The following is a 21,702-nucleotide window of genomic DNA, read 5'->3' on the forward strand; positions in this document are numbered from 1 at the left end:
AAGAATGACATTTAAACTTCCAGCAGACTAATCAACAGCCACAATAAAAATCCATAAGAAATGGGAAAATGTCTTTAAAGTGCTGGGACAAAATAATTATTAACCTAGACTTGTATACTCAGTGTAACTATCTTTTAAGAATGAGAACAAAATAAAGTCATCTTCACATGGACCAAAACTGATGGAATTTACCACTGTTAGACTTTTACTAATGGAAAGTAAAAGAAAATGATCCCCCAAAGTAAAATCTCATGTACAAGAAGAAATGCTGACAAAAGAAGTTGGTAAATATGTAGTTAAATCCAAACAAAGATTGTCTGCATAAAATTGATATCACTAGTAATAATAATGTCTACTCTGTGGACCAAAAAAGGGCAAACTCAACTACTGGATCTCAGTTACATTCATGTTGGGAGGGGGGACTGGAGTCAATGTGGTTTAAGGTCCTTGCGTTATTCAGGAGGAGAAGAGAATCATTACCTTTAGATTTTTTTAGGTTTGAGAGGTAAAATTTCCAGAGTAATCACTAAAAGAATAGCAAAGGAATATGCAACTACCAAATCTGTACAGGAAAAGAGGTGGACTAAAAGAGAGAAAAAACATAAATATTTTAAAAAGTAAAAGGAGAAACAAAAGCCACGGAAAAGATGAGTGAATCAGAAGAAGCACCCAGTTAGATGGTAGGTACAAACCCACATTTATCACCAATCTTTAAGAAATGTAAATATCTTAAACTCTCTAGTTCAAAGAGATTATCAGATATATATTTTAAATCCATCTATGTGTTGTCTACAAGTGCCACTCCTAAAATACAAGGACACTGAAAAGCTGAAAATAAAGGGATATATCAGAAAAATACCAATTAAAATAAAATTAGAGTGGCTTTATTAGTATCAAAAAATAGTCATTAAGTTAAACATTACTGTAAGAGATAAAGTTCCTAATAATGATAAAAGTTTTACTGCACATAGAAGACATAAAAATTCAACTAATAAAACAGCCTCAAAATATACAAAGCAAGAAGGGATAGAACGACAGAGAAAAATCAATAAATCCATGATTATGATGGAAGATTTCAACTTATTCTCTTCCAAATATTGATATTTCAAAGTAAAAATTAAGAAAAATATAGAAGGCTTAAACTACGTAGTTAACAAACTTGAGCAAATGGATATAAATAAATTCCTCAATCCAACAATTAGAGAGTACAAGTGTATAGTATATCATATACTATATAATATTTATGTATATAAAATGTATAAATATATACAATGACATTAATGGGTTAAAGGAGAAAATCTGTGCAGATAAAGCACTTAATAAAAGTCAATACCATTTTATGATTAAAATTTTTATCTTAGGAATACAAGGGAATTTTCTTAACTTGCAAAGTTTAGCAAAATCATTAAAAGGTATAAAGCATTATTCTTAAGAGAACAAGACAATGATCTGAAGCCTTATAATCAATATTTTATAAGAAGTTCTAGCCAAAGTGTTAAAGACAAAGAAGAAAAGGCATAATGAATAGAAAGGAACACAACTCTCATTACTTCCAGATGATATGCTTATCTACATAGAAATCTCAAAACAAGCAAAACTGAATAATATATAATTTTAGAGGATCAGGAATTTATTTTTAAAAAGCAAGGCAATGATTAACACACAATATAAGATAGTGATTATCTTCAGGGGTGAGGTAGGGAGTTGGGATGGGGTGGAATACACAGGGAGATTCAATGGTTTTGGTAATATTCTAGTTCTTATGGCTGGTATTGGGTTCATTTTATTGTGCTTCATAAATTACATCAGTTATATATTTTCTTTGTGTATGTGTCAAATATAACACAGTGAAAATAAAAAATTAACTCCAGTTATTTGCTGCTTTTTTAAAAAATAAGAAACGACTATAGAAGGGTAAAGAAAGATTGTAAAATAAAGGGCTGGACAAAGACAAAGACATAGTGGGTTAAGGTAAGTAGGAGTACCAACATTATCATCAAAATGGAATTCAAGGCCAAAAGCATTAAACAGGACAAGGAGGGACGATATTTAATGAAGAAAGATACATCCTTCCCTTAGGAAGATAAAGCAATCATGAACCTTGTTGTACCAAGCAACAAAGCAGCCAACTATGTATAAAGCAAAAATTCCAGGAAAAAAAATCACAATAGTTTGTTAATATTTTCCTGCTCCATGGAAGGAGATCCCACCTGAGGAGTGCCCTGGCTTTGAGGAGTCACCACTGGGACAAGGTTCCCACCTTCACCAGTGATTTGGAAAAGACCAAAGGGTATGGCCAGGCTCCCAGCCCCAGCTCCTCACCTGTTCCTATATCTGGCCTCCCCATGGATAATCCCTACTCCTTCCTGCTTCTTCTCCTGACCTGCCTGATGTTCACCAACCTTCTAGCTCCTAATCTACCCACTGCCTTCTCCTGGGGGGACTTAAATCTGTGAAAATGAACCCATTCTCCTCCCTCCCCTTCCAACTGTACAAAGCACTTTCCTATTGTGCTGACCACTGTCACTGGCCTTGTGACCTCAGGAAGTCACTGACCACTCTGCACTCTGCTTTCCCCCCACCCAACAGCACAAGACAATGATGGGAGGGGCTCCGATTGGGCCTGTGGTAGGGCTGGGCGAGGTCGAGAGAGGGAGGGTGGCTCTCTGGCCACCAGTCTCACTCCTCCTGGCTTCTCTTGTCTTGTCATGTCTGAGCCACTCTGCTGGCCACTGCCCAGGCAGCAGCTTAGGATGGGCCACACCTCCCAGCCCTGCAGCAGAGTCCTCACTCTGGTTCCCCTTGGAAGAGGCCTCTTCATCTGTGGCTCAGGCCACTCCAAGGCGCTCCTTGGCTTGGGGCCTGGGCTGGTGAAGCCTGCCCCGCCCCTCAGAAGGGCAGAGTTGCAGAAACGTTGGGGCTTTTCCCGTCTATGTCTGCCCTGGCTGTTCTTCTAGGCAAAGTTGCTTGTTCACACTGATAATCTGTTCTCAGGCACTGCCACTCACTAGTTCTGTGACCTTGAACAAGCTCCTTCTCCCCTCAGAGCCTCAGTGTCTTCATCTGTAGAACGGGGATAATAATAAAACTTCTGAGTGAGAATTAAATGAGATCGTACCTGAAAGCACTGACCCATGACAAAGTACTCAAAGCACAGTAGCTATTATTGTCATTATTATCACTGTTACCAGGCATTGGCAGGTATTTTATAAGCAAAAAGATCGATTGCAGCAAGTCGCCTGCTAGCAGAATTGCAGCTTCACTTTGTTTTTGTAGAGATGATTCCAGTTTCCTGCCCTTGTCACAATCACTCTGTGTGTGGACATTTTTGTGGATGGGTATAACCTGATTATTTGCTTCCTAGTAACTCAACACCAATAATTCACTTTTTCGATTGAACTCTGTTGCGTATGAAGTACCCCACTGCCTGTCCCTGTGGCGCAGCCTCCAACTTTCTGCTGGGAGTGAACCAGAGCTGTTCCCCCTCTGTGTGGGGGGTGACCAGAGGGGACCTCACACCAGGCAGATGCTCACAGCCACAAGAGCTGGGGTGGCAAGAACCTCTCTTGTAGCAATGATGTATGTTGTCCGTTGTATATTTACGCCAACAATCACCATTTTTGTTTGTTCTCCAGAAATCTCTGACAACATACTGTTGGATGCAATCTGCAGAGAAAATGTCTCCAAAATAATGTCTCCTCTTAAACACCAGTGCAAAATCTGTGCACACACGAGGCGGCGTTCTCACAAACCACACTTGCATAAATGACGCGGGGTGATGTTGGAGAGCTGAGGGGAGGATGTGCAGAGGCCACTATTGTGCTCTGCTGAGAATCATGTTAGCTTTCATTTTTTGGGGGGGGAAATATTATCTCATTTATTCCCCCAATAACTCTGTGATGATGTGGGTTTTTAGTCAGCACTCCTTGGTGACAGTGACAGAGACTCAAACTAGCTTAAGCAATAAAGGGCTTTATTGGCCATTTATTTGTTAGCCCTTTAATACCCTGATGAACTGAAGCCTTGGGGCCGCCTCTCTGACTCCCCCTCCTCTGACCTCCTGCCTGCAACTTGGCCTCCGGCTCCAGGGCTCTCCCCTGTGGTCTGGAACATGACTGCCAGCATCCCTGGAACTGGTGACGCAAGAAGGTGCCCAGCTCCTCCCTGGGATCAGTCGCAGGGAATGGGGTACTCTGGCCTCCAGACTCGGGCCTGGCTGCCCATTACCCCATGCCTCCTCTGGCCCAGTCCCTGTGGTCACCAAGGCCCAGGTATCTGTTCACCTATCTGCTGGCAGCCTCAGAGAATGGGGAAAGGAAGGCTGGTGTCACCAGAGACGGCCCCTGGAAGCCTCCCTGTCCTGGAGGGCTGTGGGGCTCCTGGCCGTTGCCAGACCAGTTGGTCGGTGGGGCGCAGTGCCTGACTGATCAGAATGAGATACTGACCCTCAGTCAGGGGCTCCCAGCTGTGACCTGTGACCCCTGCTCTGGAAGCATCCACAGGGGACGGCATGTCCTGAGAGTGGACATGGACCTCGCTCTGGTGGGGGAGCCCCCCATACACCCGGAGGCCGCCCTGGGGAGGGCGGACCGGCGTCTTCCCGGAGGAGAAGGCGCCGCTGGGCTGCGTGGGGGCTGCCGGCTCGCTGTCCTCCACCTCCCTCCTGGGACCCCCTCCGGGCTCAGGGGGGCTGATTTCCCAGGAGCCAGGGCGCGGGGGTTAAGCGCCTCCCCAGGCATTTAGCCTTCCTGTGCCTCAGCTTTCACATCTATGAAATGGGGTGAAGTGTCCGCCTCACAGGTGCGTGGCGTCAGTGAGATGGGTGTAATGAGGCTCTGAGCGGCCGAGTGCTCAATAAGAAAGTGCTATTTTTAATTTTTTCCCCTGCCCATCTTCCCTTTTTTCCTCCTCGTGTGTTCTGCTCCAGCCCTGGTTCAAACCCCAGCTTGCCACTTCGTAGCTGTGTGACCTCAAGCAGGTTACTTAACATCTCTGAGCCTGCTCGTGGCCTGTAAAATGGGAATGCTCACATCCCCTTCTCAAGGCTGCGGCGGGGCATCCGAGGGACCATGGGGACAGCGCCCACGCAGTGCCCGGCGCACAGACGCCCCTGGGAAGCAGGTGTCGTCCCTCCTGCGGTCTCCGACCTGCAGCAATCCCGACCTGCAGCAATCGGAAGCCGCCGCCGCCCCCGCGCCTCTCCCAGCGCTGCGGCCGCGCGGGCGCCCACCCGCCTGCCTGCGACCGCCACCTCGTGGCCTGTCGGGTGACTGCAGGTTTAGCGGCGAAATTCAAACGGCTTCTCGGGGATTCAGCAGCAAAGCGCCCCAAGGTTTGACGAGCGAGGTGGGGAGAAGGTGGACTGCTGCCCTCAGAACGCCACCTGGGTGTCGCCGGCAGAGGGAAGGTGCACCTTCCTCTCTCGGCCAGGAACAGGCGTGTTTGGGAATACACACACCCCTCTGTCCTCTCCACGGCTCATCGTGTCCTGACTTCATGCCCGGCTTAATCAAAGCGCAGGCTGCGTCGGGTGTCCCTGGCTGCCAAGGGCCCGACTGACCCCGGCGAGCCCAGCACCGGGGCAGCGCCGAGGAGCTCGCCTCCTGCCGTCTCTGCCCTTCAGACTCTGCATTCAGCCCGGGGCCTGGGCGCCCTGCCTCCCGCCTCCTGCAGCCCCCACCCCCGGCCTGCTCTGGCTGTTCTCCTGGTCGCCCTCCCGTCTCCTCGTGCCCCACTCTGACCATCTTTGGAGGCTCAGCCCAAAGGTTTCCTCCTCCAGGAAGCTTTCTCTGGTTTCCCAGGCACAGTGACCAGCCCTCCCCACTTTGAGTCCTTTCTATCTTTCTTTGGCCCCGCCCAGGTGGGTCTGCCAAGCAGGCGGCACCAGCAGCCCAGGGCTGTCTCCACTCTCCAGCTGGGCTCCAGCGGTTGATCTGAAGTCAAAGCCATGAACAGAGTCCCCTGTCCATCAGGAGTCAGGGGCTGGGACACTCAGAAGCCAAAGAGGGTGTCTGGGGCAGAGCAGCAGAGCCTGCAGACAGGGACTCCTGGGAGGAACAGGGGACAATGTCCTCACCTGGCAAATGGACACAATTTGCCCCATAGGCTGCGAGGAGTGAGACAAGAAGCACAAGGCTCGGCCCAAAGGGTGTGGTGGCTCTCCTCCTGGCTGTCCTCCCGTGCCTGTCGGATCATGTAACTGCCCATCTGTCCAGGCTGAGCCTCGTTCTGTGCAGCTGCTGGACACGCCTCACCCTCTCTGATCCAGAGCTCCCGGCCCTCTCAGGGAAGGCTGCGGGGACTGGCAGCTGTGAGGGATTCCGGAGGCAGGACGGGGGGCCTGGCTCTCTCCCTGGGATTCAGACCCCTTGAAGACAAGTTTTGTAGGGTGTGCTCAGAGTCATGTTCCTCTCCTGGGACCTCTCCCTTCTCCAGTCCTGCCAGACCCATGGTCTAAACCTTCTCCAACCGTAAGTTCCTGGGCAGAATTACCCTGGAGCACATTACTTCTCTCTAAGCCTCAGTTTTCTCATCTGTGCAATGGGATAAGAGCTGTTCTCAGTTGTTGTGAGGGTCAGAGAGCCGAAGTCCATGATTGGCAGTGGTAGGCACTTGGTGAGTGTTTGTCCTGTTTAAATCTGCCCCTAGAAGGGGGGGGCTCAGAGGGGGTCTCCCCCCAGGCCCTCTCTTGTCTCTTGCCTGTACCTTCTGGGCTGGGGAAGAAGACAGACAAGTGACAGTGGAGACAGGGATTAGCACAGTCCCCTCCCCTTCACCCCTCACACATTTTTTAGTGACAGGATTTTAAACGGTTGCCGGTTGCCGTAGGCGAGAGTTGGCAGCCCGCTGTTGGCCAGGGTGGAGCTTGGAGGCCCCCTGTCACATGAGCCCTGGCCTGGGGCTTGGACCCAAAGACACAGTTTGGTTCTGTCTCTGTGCTGAGCAGTCTGGGCTGAGTGACTTGATTTCTCTGAGCCTCAGTGAGGCTCTGAAGGCAGAGGTTTCCTTGTGCCCAGAGTCCCTGGGGCTGACCTTGGAGGACCAGATCACAGGGCCAGAGAGCAGGGACTGGGGAGGCAGCCTGGGGTGGTGGCAGGGCCATGGCTTTGCAGCCAAGCCTGGCTTTGAACCCTGGTTCCCCTACCCCTGGTTAGCTTTGTTATGTTGAGCTGGTCACTTCCTCCTCCTGAGCCTCGGTTTTCTTTTCTTAAACTTGGGACCTGCCTCTCAGGTTGGTGAGGGGTAGATGAGGCGATGACCTGGAGGTCCTCCACGTCTCTGGACTCCTGGAAGCCAAGCAGCGGCTGGAATCACCCAGAGGCGGGTGAGAAGCGAGCCCAGAAGAGGGCGCAGGGTGGTGCCTGCCTCTAGGGGGAGCTGGTGCCGCGGGCAGGCAGAACTGCTAACGGTGACTTTCAGGGGGCCCCAGCCACGGGAATGGGGAGAAGAGGCAGGGGAAGGAGCGGACATTAGGACAGCAGGTCTGTGGACAGGAGGCCCCGAGGCGTCCCGGATGGACGCACAGATACACAAAGACATGCAATGACATACCCACCTGCGGATGTATAAACTTCCTCCCCAGCACACCACACACATCAGGGACACCAACGTCACACGCAGATGGGAACAGTCTTGCAGGTAGACACGGCCACGCATGGCAGCAAGGCTGCCTGGTCTAATCGGGTCTGGATGGTCTGGCCCTGCCCCAACCTCAGCAGGCCTCGCAGTGTGGGAGGCTCACGCCTGTGAGTTTTTGTGTGAGCCTGGGACACTCCCCGACACCCCACCCCACTCCCAGGCCACGTCAGATATCAGCTTAGTATGTAGCTTCTTCCAGGAAGCCTTCCATGGTGCCCCACCCCTCCAGGTGACGTCGGGTCCTCCTGTAACAGGCTTCATTGCACCTCAACTGAGCTCTTCCCACACTATCTCCTCGAGGCAGGGACCACCGGCCCCGATCTCAGGTGGCTGGCACTGAAGTGGCCCTCACAAGTACCGGCTGGTCGAATGAATGAGTGAATGAGTGGGGGGAGGTAGGGTGAGATGGAGACGGGACGCATCATCTGCTTCCAGGCTGGAGAAAGTTCAGGGTTGGGCTGGGGCAGGATGGGAGGAGGTGAGGTTATGGGGTGGGGCTGGCAGGCCCCGGGCCCCACGCCCTTCCCCCTCCTTGGCCTGCTGGCCCTGGTGGCTGTCAGGAAGTGTGGTGACGTCACACGCAGGACTGGCTCGGGCCCAGCACAGCCCCCACCCAGCCACCCCCCAAGGAGAAGCACCACAGGCGTGTACAGGTTGGTTTATTTACAAATATACTGATGTCTCATCTTTTTTTGTTATTTCCATTTTCTGCTTTTGTGGGAAGAGGCGGAGGTGAGAGTGGAGGGCAGGGTGGGGTGGTGATGTGGTAAACGCTAATAAATAATTTAACAATGACAAGTTATTAAATAAAATGTGTCTGGGGATGGCGGGTGGGCAGTGAGAGTCTGTACAAAGAAACAGAGGCATGGCCGGCAGCCGGGTCCCCACCCCGGCTGGGCTGGGCTCCCCCAGGCCCCCAGGGCGGGGCTGGGGCACAGAAGAGGCTCGCCCACCTCCCAGGGGCTGAATGCTGGAGGCGCCCCCCCCCGCCCCGCCCCGGCAGCGCGCGCCCGTGCGTGTGGGTGCGTGAGCCTCCGTGCGTGCGCGCGTGAGTGTGGAGCCCTTTCCCCGCAGGCCCAGCCAGCCCCAGAGCCGCAGGCTCTCCCTCAGCCCAGGTGGCGCCCAGGGCACCGGGCTGGGGCCAGGCAGCTGTCAGCCAATCCTCCTTCCCCCGAGACTCCCAGCATGCCAAGTGAAAAGGGCAACCAGACGGGCGGGGGAGGCCGCCTCACTGCCAGGGGGCTGCGGAGCTTCCTGAAGGAGAAGAGGCTGCGCCCCAACCCTGTGCTGGGCTCTGCTCATCCGGGGGCAGCGCCAGGGCCTGCCCACCCGCTGCCTGTGCACACGGCCCCTCTCCCACAGCTGTGCTGGCCCCTCGTCTGACCCCTGCGACCCGGCAGTCTCCCAGGACAGCAGAGCACCCGGGGGGCTTCACGGAGCAGGCAGGTGAGGAGGCTCTGGCTTCTGGTCCCCTTCTGCCCTGACTCTGTCACCTGGGGTGAACTCCTTCCTCTTTCTAAGCCTCCACTTCCCTGGGCTTTTCTCCAAGACCCTCCCTGCCCACCTCTCACTTTCTGCCTCTTCCTCCAGAGACCACAGTTACCTGCCTCTTCCCTTGGGTGTCCCACCACAGCCCTACGGTGACAATGGTCTCGTACCATGGCAGGGGTCGGGGTGGTGCTGGCTACTCCCCAGTCAGGGCTGCACTTCTTCCCGCGGAGGGGGAGGGACCTGCTCCTCTGCTCGCCCCAGCACCCCTGCGACACTGCTCTGCCTGCGGGTTCTGCTGGGTGACCCTGAACACCTCACCTCCCTTCTCTGAGCCTCTGGTTTCTCATCCGAGAAATGGGTCCCTACTGACATCTGGGCAGGGCTGGGTGGACTGTGATGGCCTCTCCTAGGAGAGAGGCCCTCAGGGCCAGCCCTGCATCTGTGCCCCACACTCAGTCCAGGACTGGGCAGAGGGGGCATCGGTGTCTGGGAGCCTGCGGGCAGCAAGACACAGCACACAGTGAAGCGGGTCCCCAGGCACGGCTGATGGGGCATCTCTGGCAGGAGGGGCCCTCTGAGGTCCCCTTGGCTTTAACAATCTGTGGGGCATGAGTGTGGGCGTCCCTGTACCAGCTCCTGGCACAGGCTGGCATGATGCAGGGAGCAGGGGCCAGGCAGGACCTGAGGCTGTGAGGCCCCAGAGTGGGAAGAGGTGACCCCAGGGGCCGACAAGCTTACTAAGGACAAGTCACGTCCTCTATCTGGAGGCCATCCACAGACGAGGATGGTGGGGCTGCCACGTAGAGTCTGGCTCTGCCGCTGACTCGCGGTGAGACCCTGGGCAGGCCCCTTCCCCTCCCGAGCCAGGTTCTGCAGCTGTAAAACAAGGGATGGAGCGGACCACCCATTTCTGATGTTCTCTCCAACCCAACAAGGCTGGGAGCGGAGGGTGGTCTTCCAGGGCCGGGGACCATCTGGGGATTCGCCAAGGTGTCCCTGGCATGATTCAGCCTGTGCGTGTGCAGAGGAGAAAGGGGAGCATCTCTCAAGATGCCAGAGTGGCTGCCCAAGGGACCAGTAGTGGCATGGACCCCGGGCGGGATGAGGCTGCAGGAGGACCAGGGACATCAACTGAGGTCCTTGGTGAAGTTCTGTGTGTAACAAGAAGAGCCCCAGAAAGGCCAGGCTTGCTGCTCGGGCTCCAGGAGTGACGAAGAGCCACGCGCTCCCCTGTGACAAGCCCGCCCTGGTGAAGAGCGTGGCGGGGCAGGGTGCAGAAGCCCAGCATGGGGGAGGCAGGAGGCCCAGGACGCTCTGCGGGGACTGGGGTCCCCATAGTGCGGGGGAGCAGGCCACAGAACAGGCTGGTGAACTCTGAGGATTGCAGGGACAGCCAGGCAGAAGGGCTCACAGGTGGAGAGGGACACTCATTGTCCTCATGTGCTCCGAGGTTGGACCAGGCCGACCTCGGGGTGGTGGCCTAGGCTGGACTTAAAGGCAGGGTTGTGAGCACCTGAACAGGGCACACTGCGGACCAGGGCCCCGAAGGCTGCCCCCTCGCTTTGACGGGGTTGCGCTGAGTCGGCAGGGGCTGAGGGGGACAGCAGGGCGTTGGACAAGATCTTTTGCAACATCCTGCGGCCTGCAAGGGGGCGTCATCCAGGGAGGACTGGTTAACGGGCCAAAGCCAAACAGGGAGAGGCCCCCATGGGCCACACACCTTGGGCGACACCCAGGGCCGACTCCTCACATCAGCAGATGTGCCTGGGAGGGACCAAAGTGGTGGTCACAGAGCTGGTGCACAGAGAGACCCCACAGGCTGGACTAGAACAAGAGGGAACGGAACAAGAAAGTCATCGTCCCTCACTGGGTCTAAACAGTAAATGTCCCCCTCCCATCCTGCACTCACAGAGAAGAGATGTGGCTTAGCTGTCACCTGGGTGTGAGTGCCAGGGGATTCAGTCACGGAAGGGCAGGGTGAGTAGGGTCCGAGGTCACGTGGCCCAAAGCACTCACTGGGCCTCGGCCGCATTAACAGAGGCAGGGCGCCCACAGCGGGCGAGGGGATGGCCTGGTCGCTTGTGGCCAGCAGATGCAAGGGAGGTCACATCTGCCCCCACCTTCACAGGGAAAGCTGGGTCCTGCTCGGGGCGTGGTTTGGGAGGAAGAGCTGGAGGCGCGGGAGGAGCCTGGCTCTGAGAAGCCAGGACTCAGGGCTGGAGAGGGCAGCTGTGCGGCCAGCGGGACAGGGCAGCTGACACAGTGGGCTCCTCGTCACTGCAGGCGTGTGAGGAAAGGCAGAGGTGGCTTGGGAGGGAGCCAAGCAGCAGGTGGAGTGCCACGCGGGTGCGTCTGAGGTCCCTGTCCACCTGGAGGCCCTGCCGTTTGGCCTGATGCTCCCTGGTTCTCGGGGCTCCATCTCTGCACCCCCTGTCCCGGCAGCCCCCACTTGGGTCCCCGTGCTTCAAGCTCACCCTCCTCTCCTCTCCCTCCCTGCAACTGCTCCTAGAAGAGGCCCTGTCTGGCCTCCTTTCCCCTTCCTGACAAGGCAGGGCAGGCCCAGGGCACCGTCCCTTTCGGCATCCCTGTGGCTGTGTGCGTATGTGCGGGACGTGCCTGTACCTGTGTGTGCATGTGCCTCTCTGTCCCTTTGGGTCTGCCCGGGCTCGGTGCACACCCCAGCCACGCCAGTGCCCCCCTCTCAGGCCGAGCAGTGGCAGGGCCGGCGCACCTGCCCTCGCTGCGGGGAGGTGGCACCACCGCAGGGCCAGGAACACACGCTTCTCAGGTCTCGGGCACCATCGTCCTGGGGCTTGCATGGGAGCCATGGAGGTTGGCTGGACACAGAGGACGTTTAAAAAAATAGAGAGAATTTAAGCTTCCCAAAAAAGAGATGGGGAGGGAGAAGGCGCTATGGAGGCCGAGGTGGGGCTGGGAGGCGAGCGGCCGTCCGAGCACTCTGGGTCCCTGGGGGGGACAAGGTCTCTGTGGGCAGGACACAGCCCCTGCCCAGGCTGTGTCCATCTGCCGGTCTGGCTGTGCCCAATGGACACTTCAGCCAGGCCCGGCCGGCCAAGGGGAGGGCACCGTATGGCTGTCTGCAGAGTCTGTGCGGGTGGCGGGGTGGGGTGGCCAGGCCGGCCACTGGGGCTGCAGTCCCGCCCCAGGCCCAGTGCCCAAGCGTCCGTGCCCGGCTGGCTCTCAGGAGGCGAAGTAGGAACTCTGCATGGAGTAGAGCCGGTCGATGGGGTTCCCCACGCGGGCCTGCAGCGAGCCCACGTCCGAGGACCCGAGGAAGCAGTCACTGAGGCTGGTTAAGGAGGTATCGCTGTCGATGTCGTGGAAGATGGAGTCGTTCCCTGCGGGGCAGAAGCGGTGTCAGGACCAGGGTGCAGGCTGGGGCTCCTGGGGGCCCTGTCGGCCCGGCAGGCTGTGTGGCCGGAGGCCAGGGAGAGACAGGATGGCCTGCCGGCCAGTCCTGCCCAGAGGGGCTGGGGTCGGTCCTGTCAGGGGGTGGCCGTGGGCTGTGCTGGCCGGGCCTGCCTGGCCCCAGGGGCAGCAGGTGGCAGTCACAGCCCCAGGCCTGCCCAGCCAGGCAGGGGGCAGGGTCAACGGGGTGGGCGGGGGTGGGGCGGCTTACCATAGGGGTTCATGTGGTCACCTGGCATTTGGGGCGGCGTGAGGCCCTGCTGGAAGGGGTCGCTGCTGCCGTAGGGGCTCTGCTCCATGGCCACGATCTGCTGCTGCGGTGGGGCCAGCGGCGTGTAGGAGGCCATCATGCCCTCCATGCGGCTGGACAGGACCTCTGGGGACAGAGCACGCCATCACCACCTGGCCCTGCCCGCCCCGTCCCATGGCCCAGCTTCCCTGGGAGCCCCACAGATGTCTCCCAGGAGTCTCTTCTGACCTCAGGACACCCCAGGGGCCCCTCACTGGCAGAGGCTGCCCGGACATCTGACCCCTCCAGCCCCTTCCCCAGACACGCCCGGCCCCTCTTCCATAATCAGTTTACCAAAAGCCAGCGTCCTCCCCGGCCTGTGCCCCAGCCTTCCTGACACCACCCCACCCTGCAGGAGCTCAGGACCCTGGGGAGGGGGGCCCCACCAGGCAACGGTGATTCCAAGTGTGGGTGCCGTGTGCTCCCCACCATCTGGGAGCACCAAGGTCCCACACCCAGGCCAAAGAGGCCCAGGGAAGGCTTCCTAGAGGAAGGGGCCCAACCCCGTGGGTGGGACATGCCAGGGGTGAGGCATGCCAGGCTGGGGGCAGCAAAGGCCCAGACAAGAGGAGCTGCCAGCCGGGATGGAGTCCAGCCCATAGGCCAGTGTGGGGGAGATGAGCCAAGACAGACCTGACCACAGAGGCCTTGGGGGCACGCTGCGTGTTAAAGCCAGGGGAGGGTCTTAGCGGGGTGAGGGGGAGACAGCTGGAGCGGTGGGTGGAGAGGTCTGGGGAGGGCCGGGGTCTCTGTCAAGGCAGTCGTGGGAGAGACAACTAGGAGGGAGCGAGCGGGACCCAAGAAAAGAAATCACGCCCAATTTGGCGACTGAGCAGATGCCACGTGTGTGGGACAGGAAGGTCAGAGGTGACTCCTGGGGTGCGGAGGGGCGGGACGTGCTGCGTGCACACGGGCAGTGGCGGGAGTGCAGTGTGGGCTGGGATGCGCTGGGGCTTCTGTGGGACATTCTCAGGGAGGCTGTGTCAGGAGGGAGCTGGGAACATCGAGGGCCAGACACAGCCCCGGAGCTGCCGGGAGACCAGAGACAGTGACTGCAGCCCCAGGAGGGGCCGAGGGAGAGGAAAGAAAGAACTGGGCTGAGGCTGTGGCCTAAGAAGCCCCACGTCCAGCCTGGCCCCTGGCCTGGCCCCCAGAGTCCTGAGCAGAAGGGGCTGCCCATCAGCGGCTGGCATCTGAGCCTTCCTCTCACCCGGGGGCAGGCAGCTCTGCCTCCGCCCCCAGCAGTCCCTGCACTCCCTTCACGGCCCTGATGGCTCAACGTCCCCATAGGGCCCAGGAGACCAGCCCTGGCCCAAGATTCTGATGTAGAAACAGCATTTTTAGCAAAGCCCAGCGTTGGGGGGCCTGACCCCTATTCCTTAAACGGCCCCTCACCACCCAGCAGGACGCCTCAGCACCCTGGCCAGCTTTGTCTGGAGACTTCCGCTGGATTCCAGCTGTGAGGCAGCAGTGTCAAGGAGTGTCATCCTGTTAAAAGCACAGGCTTGGAGCCCCATGCTTGGGGCTGAGTGATCCCAGGCAAGTCCCTCAATCTTACCAAGCCTCAGTTTCCTCATCTGTAAAATGGGACATGGCAATACCCTTTGCAGGGCTCTGTGAAACTGAGTGGCACGGGTGTGTTCAGTGCTGAGAACTGTGCCCAGCGCACAGTCGCTGTTTTGATTGCAGAAATGCCGCCCCCACCCCCACCCCACCATCTTTCCTCCCCATGTCCCCTGGTCCTGCTGCTTCTCCACTTCTCTACGCCTCAGCTGGGTTTTAGGCAGAAGTTCCCTGGGCTCTGATGGCTTTGGTGAAGGTTTCCTGGGAGTCTTGTTAAAAGGAACAGCAGGGCCCCCAGCCCCAGCCCCAGCCCCAGCCCGACTCACCCTGGCCCAGCCGCTGGGAGTTCTGCTGTTCCTGCTGCTGCTGGTGTCGCCGGGCCAGCTTCTTCATCTGCGGGATAGCACAGTTCAGGCCGGATGCCTCCCTGCCCCACCCACATGTGGGCCCCCGTCTTCCGCCTGCGCCCTGCTCCCACCCTGCCCAGGGCCAGCCGTTCCTGGAGATGGCCACTCACCTTTGCTCTTTGGTTCTGAAACCAGACCTGGACCACGCGCACACTGAGGCCCGTCTCAGCCGCCAGCGTCTCCCGGACCTGGCCCGGAGAGAGGAGACAGGTCAGGGCTGCAGGGCAGCGGCTGGGAAGTGGCAGGTTTGGGGGTGCGGGGCAGATGGGGGGAGGTGGAGGGATGTCCTGCGCCCAGCAAGCACAGAGTGGGTAGGATCTGAAAAGGTGGGTGGGGAGTGTGGGGTGTCTGCCCCAGCAGCCCCGCCCCAGCCACCCCTCACCTTCCGGCAGGGCTTGGAGGAAACCTCGAAGGAGGCCTTGAAGGCTCTTCGCTGCTGCGTGGTGAGGATGGTCCGGGGTCGCTTGGGCCTCCGCGGGTCCTTCCCATCATCCCCGCTGCCCTTGCTCTGGCTGCCTTGCCCCTTGGCCGGCTTCATGTCCCCGTCCTCGTCCTCACTCTTCACTGTGGGGGACGGAAACCAGCCTATTACGGAGGGCCGAGGGGTGGCCCAGGCCCCAGACTTGTGTCCTCATGCCACCTTCTGCACGATGGCCCCCTCGCCCTCTGCTGACACCTGCGTGGCCCCCAGTGCCCTAGGGCTAAAGTCTACCTCCCTGCCCTGGCCCCTCCTCTCCCGCCCCATGCCCTGCGTGTCCCTTCCCCGGCACACACTCCCCACGCAGGTGGACCTGCACAGAGTGAACACAGGCGCGCTGCAGGCCACAGGCACAGACGGGCACATGCATACGTGCCCTGCACACTTAGGTGCACACATACTCAAGAAGGCTTTGATGCAGGCCCACGTGGGAAACAGGTACGCAGGAGCACACGCCTGCTTGTGCACAGTCCTGTGTGTAGATACACACAGAAGTGTGCACAGGTACATGTGTGATCACACCTGAGGGCAGATCTGCTTGCCTCTTAGGGCCAACAGACCCCTACAGAGGAAGGCTGGCATCTGTGGACTGTTCTGGCCCCGGGCTTCCCGGGCCCATCTGGTCTGGGACCCGCCTCGTCCCACTGACCTCTGGTCCCTTGGAGACCCAGCCCAGCATGTCAGCCTCCAAGAGAACCAGTTCCCACTGCACCAGCCCGGGGCCGGCCAGGCGTGAGTGCCTCAGGGGAGACGCAGGGAGTTTCTTCCTTGAAGCTGCCAGGGGTGAAGAATCGACAGGCAAAGACACATGCACCCACACCCTCACGCGAGAGTGAGCACAGCGTGCAGGTGAGCACGCACACAGGTGCACTCGCCCCGGCACACACACATGCAGACTGGCACGTGGGCCCGCAAAGGCCCAGCACATGCAGCTCACAGGCGTACGCGCACACAGGCCCATGCTTGCGGGCAGGACGTGCAAGCACGCCCACACCTCAGCAGGCACATGCACGGCTCGCAGAAGCATGTGCTTCCACCCAGTGACACACCTGCACCCACCATGCACACCTGGCACTTCCACGCCCCGGAGTCTGGGTCTCAGAAATGCCAGCCCTAGATGGATGGCCAAGCCTCCCACCTGCCGCTGGGCTTCCTGCTGCCCTCGTCTGGACGGGTCCCCTTCCTCCAGCCCTGTCTTCCTCAGAGTGCGAGCCCCTAGGGAGGGGGCTGCTCTCCTAGGCCTGGTATGAAAGGACCATGGCACCTGGCAGGCTCTGCTCTCCCCCAGGAGTCCAGGCAGCCATGGGACCAGCCAGGGCTGCCCTGCCCAGGGACAGCAGGGACAGATGGATTGCTCACTGCCTCCACCGAGGGCCCTGGCAGTGACAGACCCTCCCATGTGGGCAGACCCTGTTACTGTGGGGCTCTGGGTTACACAGAGGGCCTGGCAGGCCAGGACAGCTCCTCTCCACGCTCCCTGCTCAAGTCCTTCCCCCTATTCCCGGGAATGACAAGGGCCGAGGCCACCTCCAGGCCTTTCCTCCTTCAGACTCATTCCTGGCTGGCCTTGCCCTTCCTGCCAGGAGGGCTCCAAACTGGCATAGTCCTTTTGGGGTCTGGAACAGAGTAGAGAGTTGCCTTCACCCTGGGAAATGGGGTCTTCCCCCTACCCTGAAGGGCCCCAGTGCCCCTGGCTGGGAAACTGGGAATAGCTCAGGGCTGTCTGCTCCCCACTGCGGAAGGCTTTGGGGGGCCGAGGAAGGGAGGACACATCAGATCCCTGCCTCCCAAGAGGTCCCCAGCCTGCAGCCCTGCTGTCGCGCTGTGCCAGGGTGCTGTGCCACAGTGGGGGCCACGTCAGGGAGGGTGAGGGTGGTGGGCCAGAGAACAAGGGGTGTGGGTATGCATACGTGCAACCATGGCATGTGCACGTGCAGCCATGTGTATAGCGCTCAGTGCAAGAGTATGCTGGGTCATGTGTGTGTGTTTACCTGGGTGTGGCTTGCATGCCTGGTTATGTGAGCACACGTCTCTACATGCATGTGAGTACATATATATGCTCCTGGGTATGGGTATCCCCACGTGCATTTTATGTGTGTGTGTACACATGTGACCACATGCATGTCGATATGTACAGACATGTGTGCCTTAGGAATAGTGAGCACAGGCGCTTTTTGTGTGCTTGGAGGTATGCACATTAGTGTCCATGTGTGTACATGCACATGGATGTGCGAGCGCTGTCTGTGTGCAGCGTGGACACCCTTCCACGACACCCTGCCGAGGCCGGTCCCTGGGGCCTGCCCCCCACTTGGGCCAGGGCTCACCGGAGTCGGACTCGTCGGGGCTCACGGAGCTGAGCAGGTCCTTCTCCTTCTCGTAGTCGCCCTTGCACAGCAGCTGGCCCTCCTTGAGCACAAACTCGTCGCCCTTGCGGAGCTGCCGCTCACACACGCAGCAGCAGAAGCAGCCCAGGTGGTACACGCACTCCAGCGCCCGCATCACAAACTCGGTGGGGGCGATCTTCTCCATGCAGCCGCTGCACTTGGCTGCGAAGAGCCTGCAGGTGCACAAAGGGGGCATCGGCTGGGCTCAGAGGTCCCTCCCAGGGGCCACTGACGCTGAGGCCTCTCCCCCCTCCCTGACCCTCAGGCCCAAGTGGGAGACGCTCTTCCTGGGCAGGGCCCAGACAGCGGGAGGCCCTGCAGCAGGGTGGGCGCCGGCATCCTGTGTCCTGTGAGAGGTGCCTCTCCTGGGTGTGGCAGCTCAGGGCCCTTCCCGCCCAGCGACAAGGTGGCCACTAGAGGGCAGTGTGCAGGGTCCGCCTGAACCTTCCGTCCTGAGAGAGTCCCGTCCACCCTCACTCCTGACCAGCTCTGCCTCCTCCCTGATCCTCCCTCACCCCCACATCCAAGCAATTCCCTGCCCAACCCACCACCTGGCCTGGGCCCCTCTTCTCCAGCATGAGCAGCCACCAGTCCCCTCCATGTGTTCCTGACCCCTGCAGCCCTTCAACAGGGCCCACCCCACCACACACACAGGAGCCAGAGGGATCTTTCCAAAACACTTCATGCTGATCATGCTGCTTCCCTGCTCCAGACTCTTCCATGGCTCCCTAGTGCCCGTAGGGAAACATCCAAGTGCCTGAGCCTGGCGCTCAAGGCCTCTCATGATCCTGCCTCTTCCCTCACCACCCTCTGCTTCCCCGGGCTGCGGCCCACAGAGCAGCCTGTGGCTTCTCCAAAGCACCATCATGGCAGCCTTTTGACATGTTCTTTCTCTGTCCCTTGGCTTGGGTGATGCCTCCATTTCAGCTTCCGCACCTCCATCGCGAACAGGTATTTACTGGGCACGTACAGCATGGCAGGTGCTGCGCCAAGCACCGTACGTGCGGAAATGCATTTAATCCTTGCAACAACCCTATGAGACAAGAACGAACATTAACCCCATTTTAGAGATGAGGAAATTGAGGTGCTGGCAGGCAGAGTCGCTTGTTCAGGGTCAGGTGAGTAGTAAATGCTGCAGCCAACTCCCAGCCCGGGCCTGGTCCAGTGCCCCGTGACAAAGGTGCTCCATCTCCCATCTCCGCAGACAAACGCGGGCGGGCATGTCTGGCCCCGGCCAGCACGTGCAGGAGGGTCTGGGCAGCCCGGCCCCTCCTCTGCCCGCGCCGCTGACCGCTGCTCCCAGCACCCCCACCCCATCACGTGCCCTGCTCTGTGGGAACTCAGCCTCAACAACACTTTGATGGAAAAATTTATGAAGAATCAAATTATTGCTGCTGGGAGGGAATTAAAACCATTTTTCATTCCTCGCGTCCCCGGGCCACGTCTGCAGGCGCCACCTTGGGAGCGCTGTGCACATCCCATCCCTCTTTATGGCCCGCCATCACGGGCACAGATTACGGCTGCAATTCTCTTCTAATCGGTTCTGGAACAGAAATGGCCATAAACGGAGGCACTCGCCTGCCTCCCTTCCCGGGGCTGCCGTCAGCACCGCCCACGGCGAGCTGGTGGGGCGGGGTGGACAGGGCCGAATCCAGCGCTGCCTACTGTCCCGGCACTAGCCAGGGCACTCAGCTGGAGGGCACCCCTAGCGACCACTGCCACCCACCTCTATTCTACCCAGCAGGCTCCTACTCATCCTGCAATGCCCAAATGAAATGCCACCTCCTCTGGGAAGCCTTCTGTGATGCCCCAGTCTAGGGGAGGTGGCCTCCTCTATGCTCCCCTGAGCTTCCCTCTGGCCTCAGTTTTCTCTGCTGTAAAATGGGGATGTCAACAAGACCTCCCTTGAAGGCTGTTGTCAGGATTCAATGACACTGAGTATGTAACTTGGTGAATATCACCGTGGAGTGACGGTGCATGTCCCCATCAGTGCCCAACTCTACTGGGGTTCCACAGGGCAGGACCTGGCTCTATCTGACCCTCAAGGAGGTCTCAGTGTTCGCAGAGCGAGTGAAGTCCTGGTGAGCCGAGGCTGAGGCCAGGCTCTCCGCTCCAGGAGGCAGGACCCCACTAGCCCACAAAGTGCATGGCTTTTCAAGGGGAATATGGGCTGGATTTCGGCTCTAAGTTGGCTCTTTGGCCCAATATCCTTGGTTCGGGGTACAACCTACCCAACTGTCCATACAGTCTTAGGCAGAGGCCTCTAGAAATCTGGCTGGCTCTCCAGCTCTACCGAGGGGCTGAGAAAGAAGTGGTTTGCAGAACCCGTGCCTCTCACATGTAGGATGCTACCACACCCCACCCCGCACTGCCCCTCTGCGTCCTCCCCACCACTAAGGTGTGCAGCCTGCCCTCTGTGGCCCGTGAGCGGACAGGCACTGGCGGTGTCTCTGCCAGCACAGCAGGGCCGGGGTCCTAGGCCAGGGTGGGCACACACTGGGCTCCCAGAGAGACCTTCTCAGGCTGTGGAGGGGGACAGCAGGGTTGGTGACCTGCATTTGCAGTCGATGCCACCATGCTGGCTGCATTCAGAACAGCCGCGCTAATGTCTTGGCAGCAGGGGGTCGATTGCTACTTTCTCCAAACTCATCAACACAATCTATTATTAATACTTCTCCAAAGGCTCGGTGCCGCCATTACAGAGGCAGCGCCAGCCACTCGGGGCATCATCTGTTATCTAGATTGCAAAAACTCGGGAAATAAAACAAACCGCGTGCACTTTATAAATGGAATGCGCCATCCATTTGGTCTCCAAGCATCTCTCCACCCAATAAAACATCGGGGGGGGACGCATGAAATACTCGCTCCCAATTATGGGGCTGCCTTTGTCTACCGTGCTGGGGCAAAAGCTACTAACAGCAGGTGTGGGAGGGGTTCGGGGGCACCATTGGGGTCCCCTCTTCTCTGTGAGCCCCCACTCCCTCCCCCAGCGCCTCTCGCCATGGAGGGATTAGTGGGGGCAGCTTCTGAGAAGCCCCCGAGAAGCCCCCAAACACTGGAATTGGATGGACCTGGGTCCCCTGCCTCGGTCCACCACTTGCTGGCTGGTGACTGGGCAGGTAATTTCCTCTTCCCAAACCTCAGCTTACTTATCTGTATAATGGGCTCGACAACACTGCCTGCTTCTCAGCATGAGGATGCAGTGGGTTGTCAGAGTAAACCAGCAGGCACAGAGGGCACAGCCCAGGGTTCCATCCTGGCTCCCTAACTTTCTCATTGTGTGACTCTGGGCAAGACATTTACCCTCTCTGAGCCTCAAATTCTTCATCTATAAAGTGGGAATGACCACGGGGTCACTGGGAGGGTTCACTGCATGTAAAGCGCTCGGCACTGCGCTGGCCTGAGGAAGGCACTCCGCAAAAGTCTGCCTTTCTCTGCCCTCTTTTGTCCCACATGTGTCCCAAGTGCCCTGTCGATCACCCTTGCTAGGGTCGCCACAATTCCAGGGGGCACCTCCCTGGCACTGGCTGGGTTGACAGGTCCCAGCTGTACCTCCCTGTCACCACCACCCTGGGTTTGGGGCTGGCCCTTCCGCTTCTGCCTGGCTTGATCTGGACAGAGCACTCCTGGCTCAACGTTCCATGTGTCTCGTTAACATCACTGAGACTGAGAACACTCAGTCACCTCCCCGCATCGCCTCCTTAAATCCTCACAGAGCCCTGTGTCCACCCTCCTTTTACAGATGAGCACACCGAGGTGCAGGTTACTGGTTCAAGGTCACGCAGGAGCAGCAGGTACTCTCCCTGCTCCGTGCCTCCCAGCGTGCCTGCGCTCACCAGTCACCCCCGCTCTGTGCCCTTGTCTGCCGGCCCCCAAGGCCTGTGGCCCAGTTCACCCCAAGTTCTTATTACTAGGCATGAGCTCAGCCCCCAGAAGGTGGGGCTGTGCATTTGGGTTTTTTTTTAAACCAAACTTAACGCCCACTCCCTGACACACACAAACACATTTTTTTTTGCTGTTGGG

General features: G+C 58.0%; 1 protein-coding gene across 4 annotated transcripts in view; it reads right to left on the reverse strand.

Moving 5' to 3' along the window:
- Positions 1-12,234: 12,234 nt before the first annotated feature.
- LMX1B (LIM homeobox transcription factor 1 beta) overlaps positions 12,235-21,702 on the reverse strand; it is a 76,569-nt gene continuing 67,101 nt past the window's right edge. Inside the window, exons 2-8 of one of the 4 annotated variants that reach the window (XM_045563004.1) lie at positions 17,620-17,852; positions 15,200-15,381; positions 14,928-15,005; positions 14,743-14,803; positions 14,072-14,104; positions 12,770-12,919; positions 12,276-12,488 (exon numbers count right to left, since the gene is read on the reverse strand). In XM_045563004.1, the coding sequence (XP_045418960.1) occupies positions 12,331-12,488; positions 12,770-12,919; positions 14,072-14,104; positions 14,743-14,803; positions 14,928-15,005; positions 15,200-15,381; positions 17,620-17,852 (895 nt within the window). In that variant the 3' untranslated portion in view covers positions 12,276-12,330. Of the gene's footprint in view, positions 12,489-12,769; positions 12,938-14,071; positions 14,105-14,706; positions 14,804-14,927; positions 15,006-15,199; positions 15,382-17,619; positions 17,853-21,702 lie in introns of all 4 variants that reach the window. The other 3 variants (XM_045563003.1, XM_045563001.1, XM_045563002.1) reach the window with 3 other exon arrangements.

The sequence above is a fragment of the Lemur catta genome, chromosome 10 (genome assembly GCF_020740605.2).
Source record: "Lemur catta isolate mLemCat1 chromosome 10, mLemCat1.pri, whole genome shotgun sequence".
Lineage (NCBI taxonomy): Eukaryota > Metazoa > Chordata > Mammalia > Primates > Lemuridae > Lemur > Lemur catta.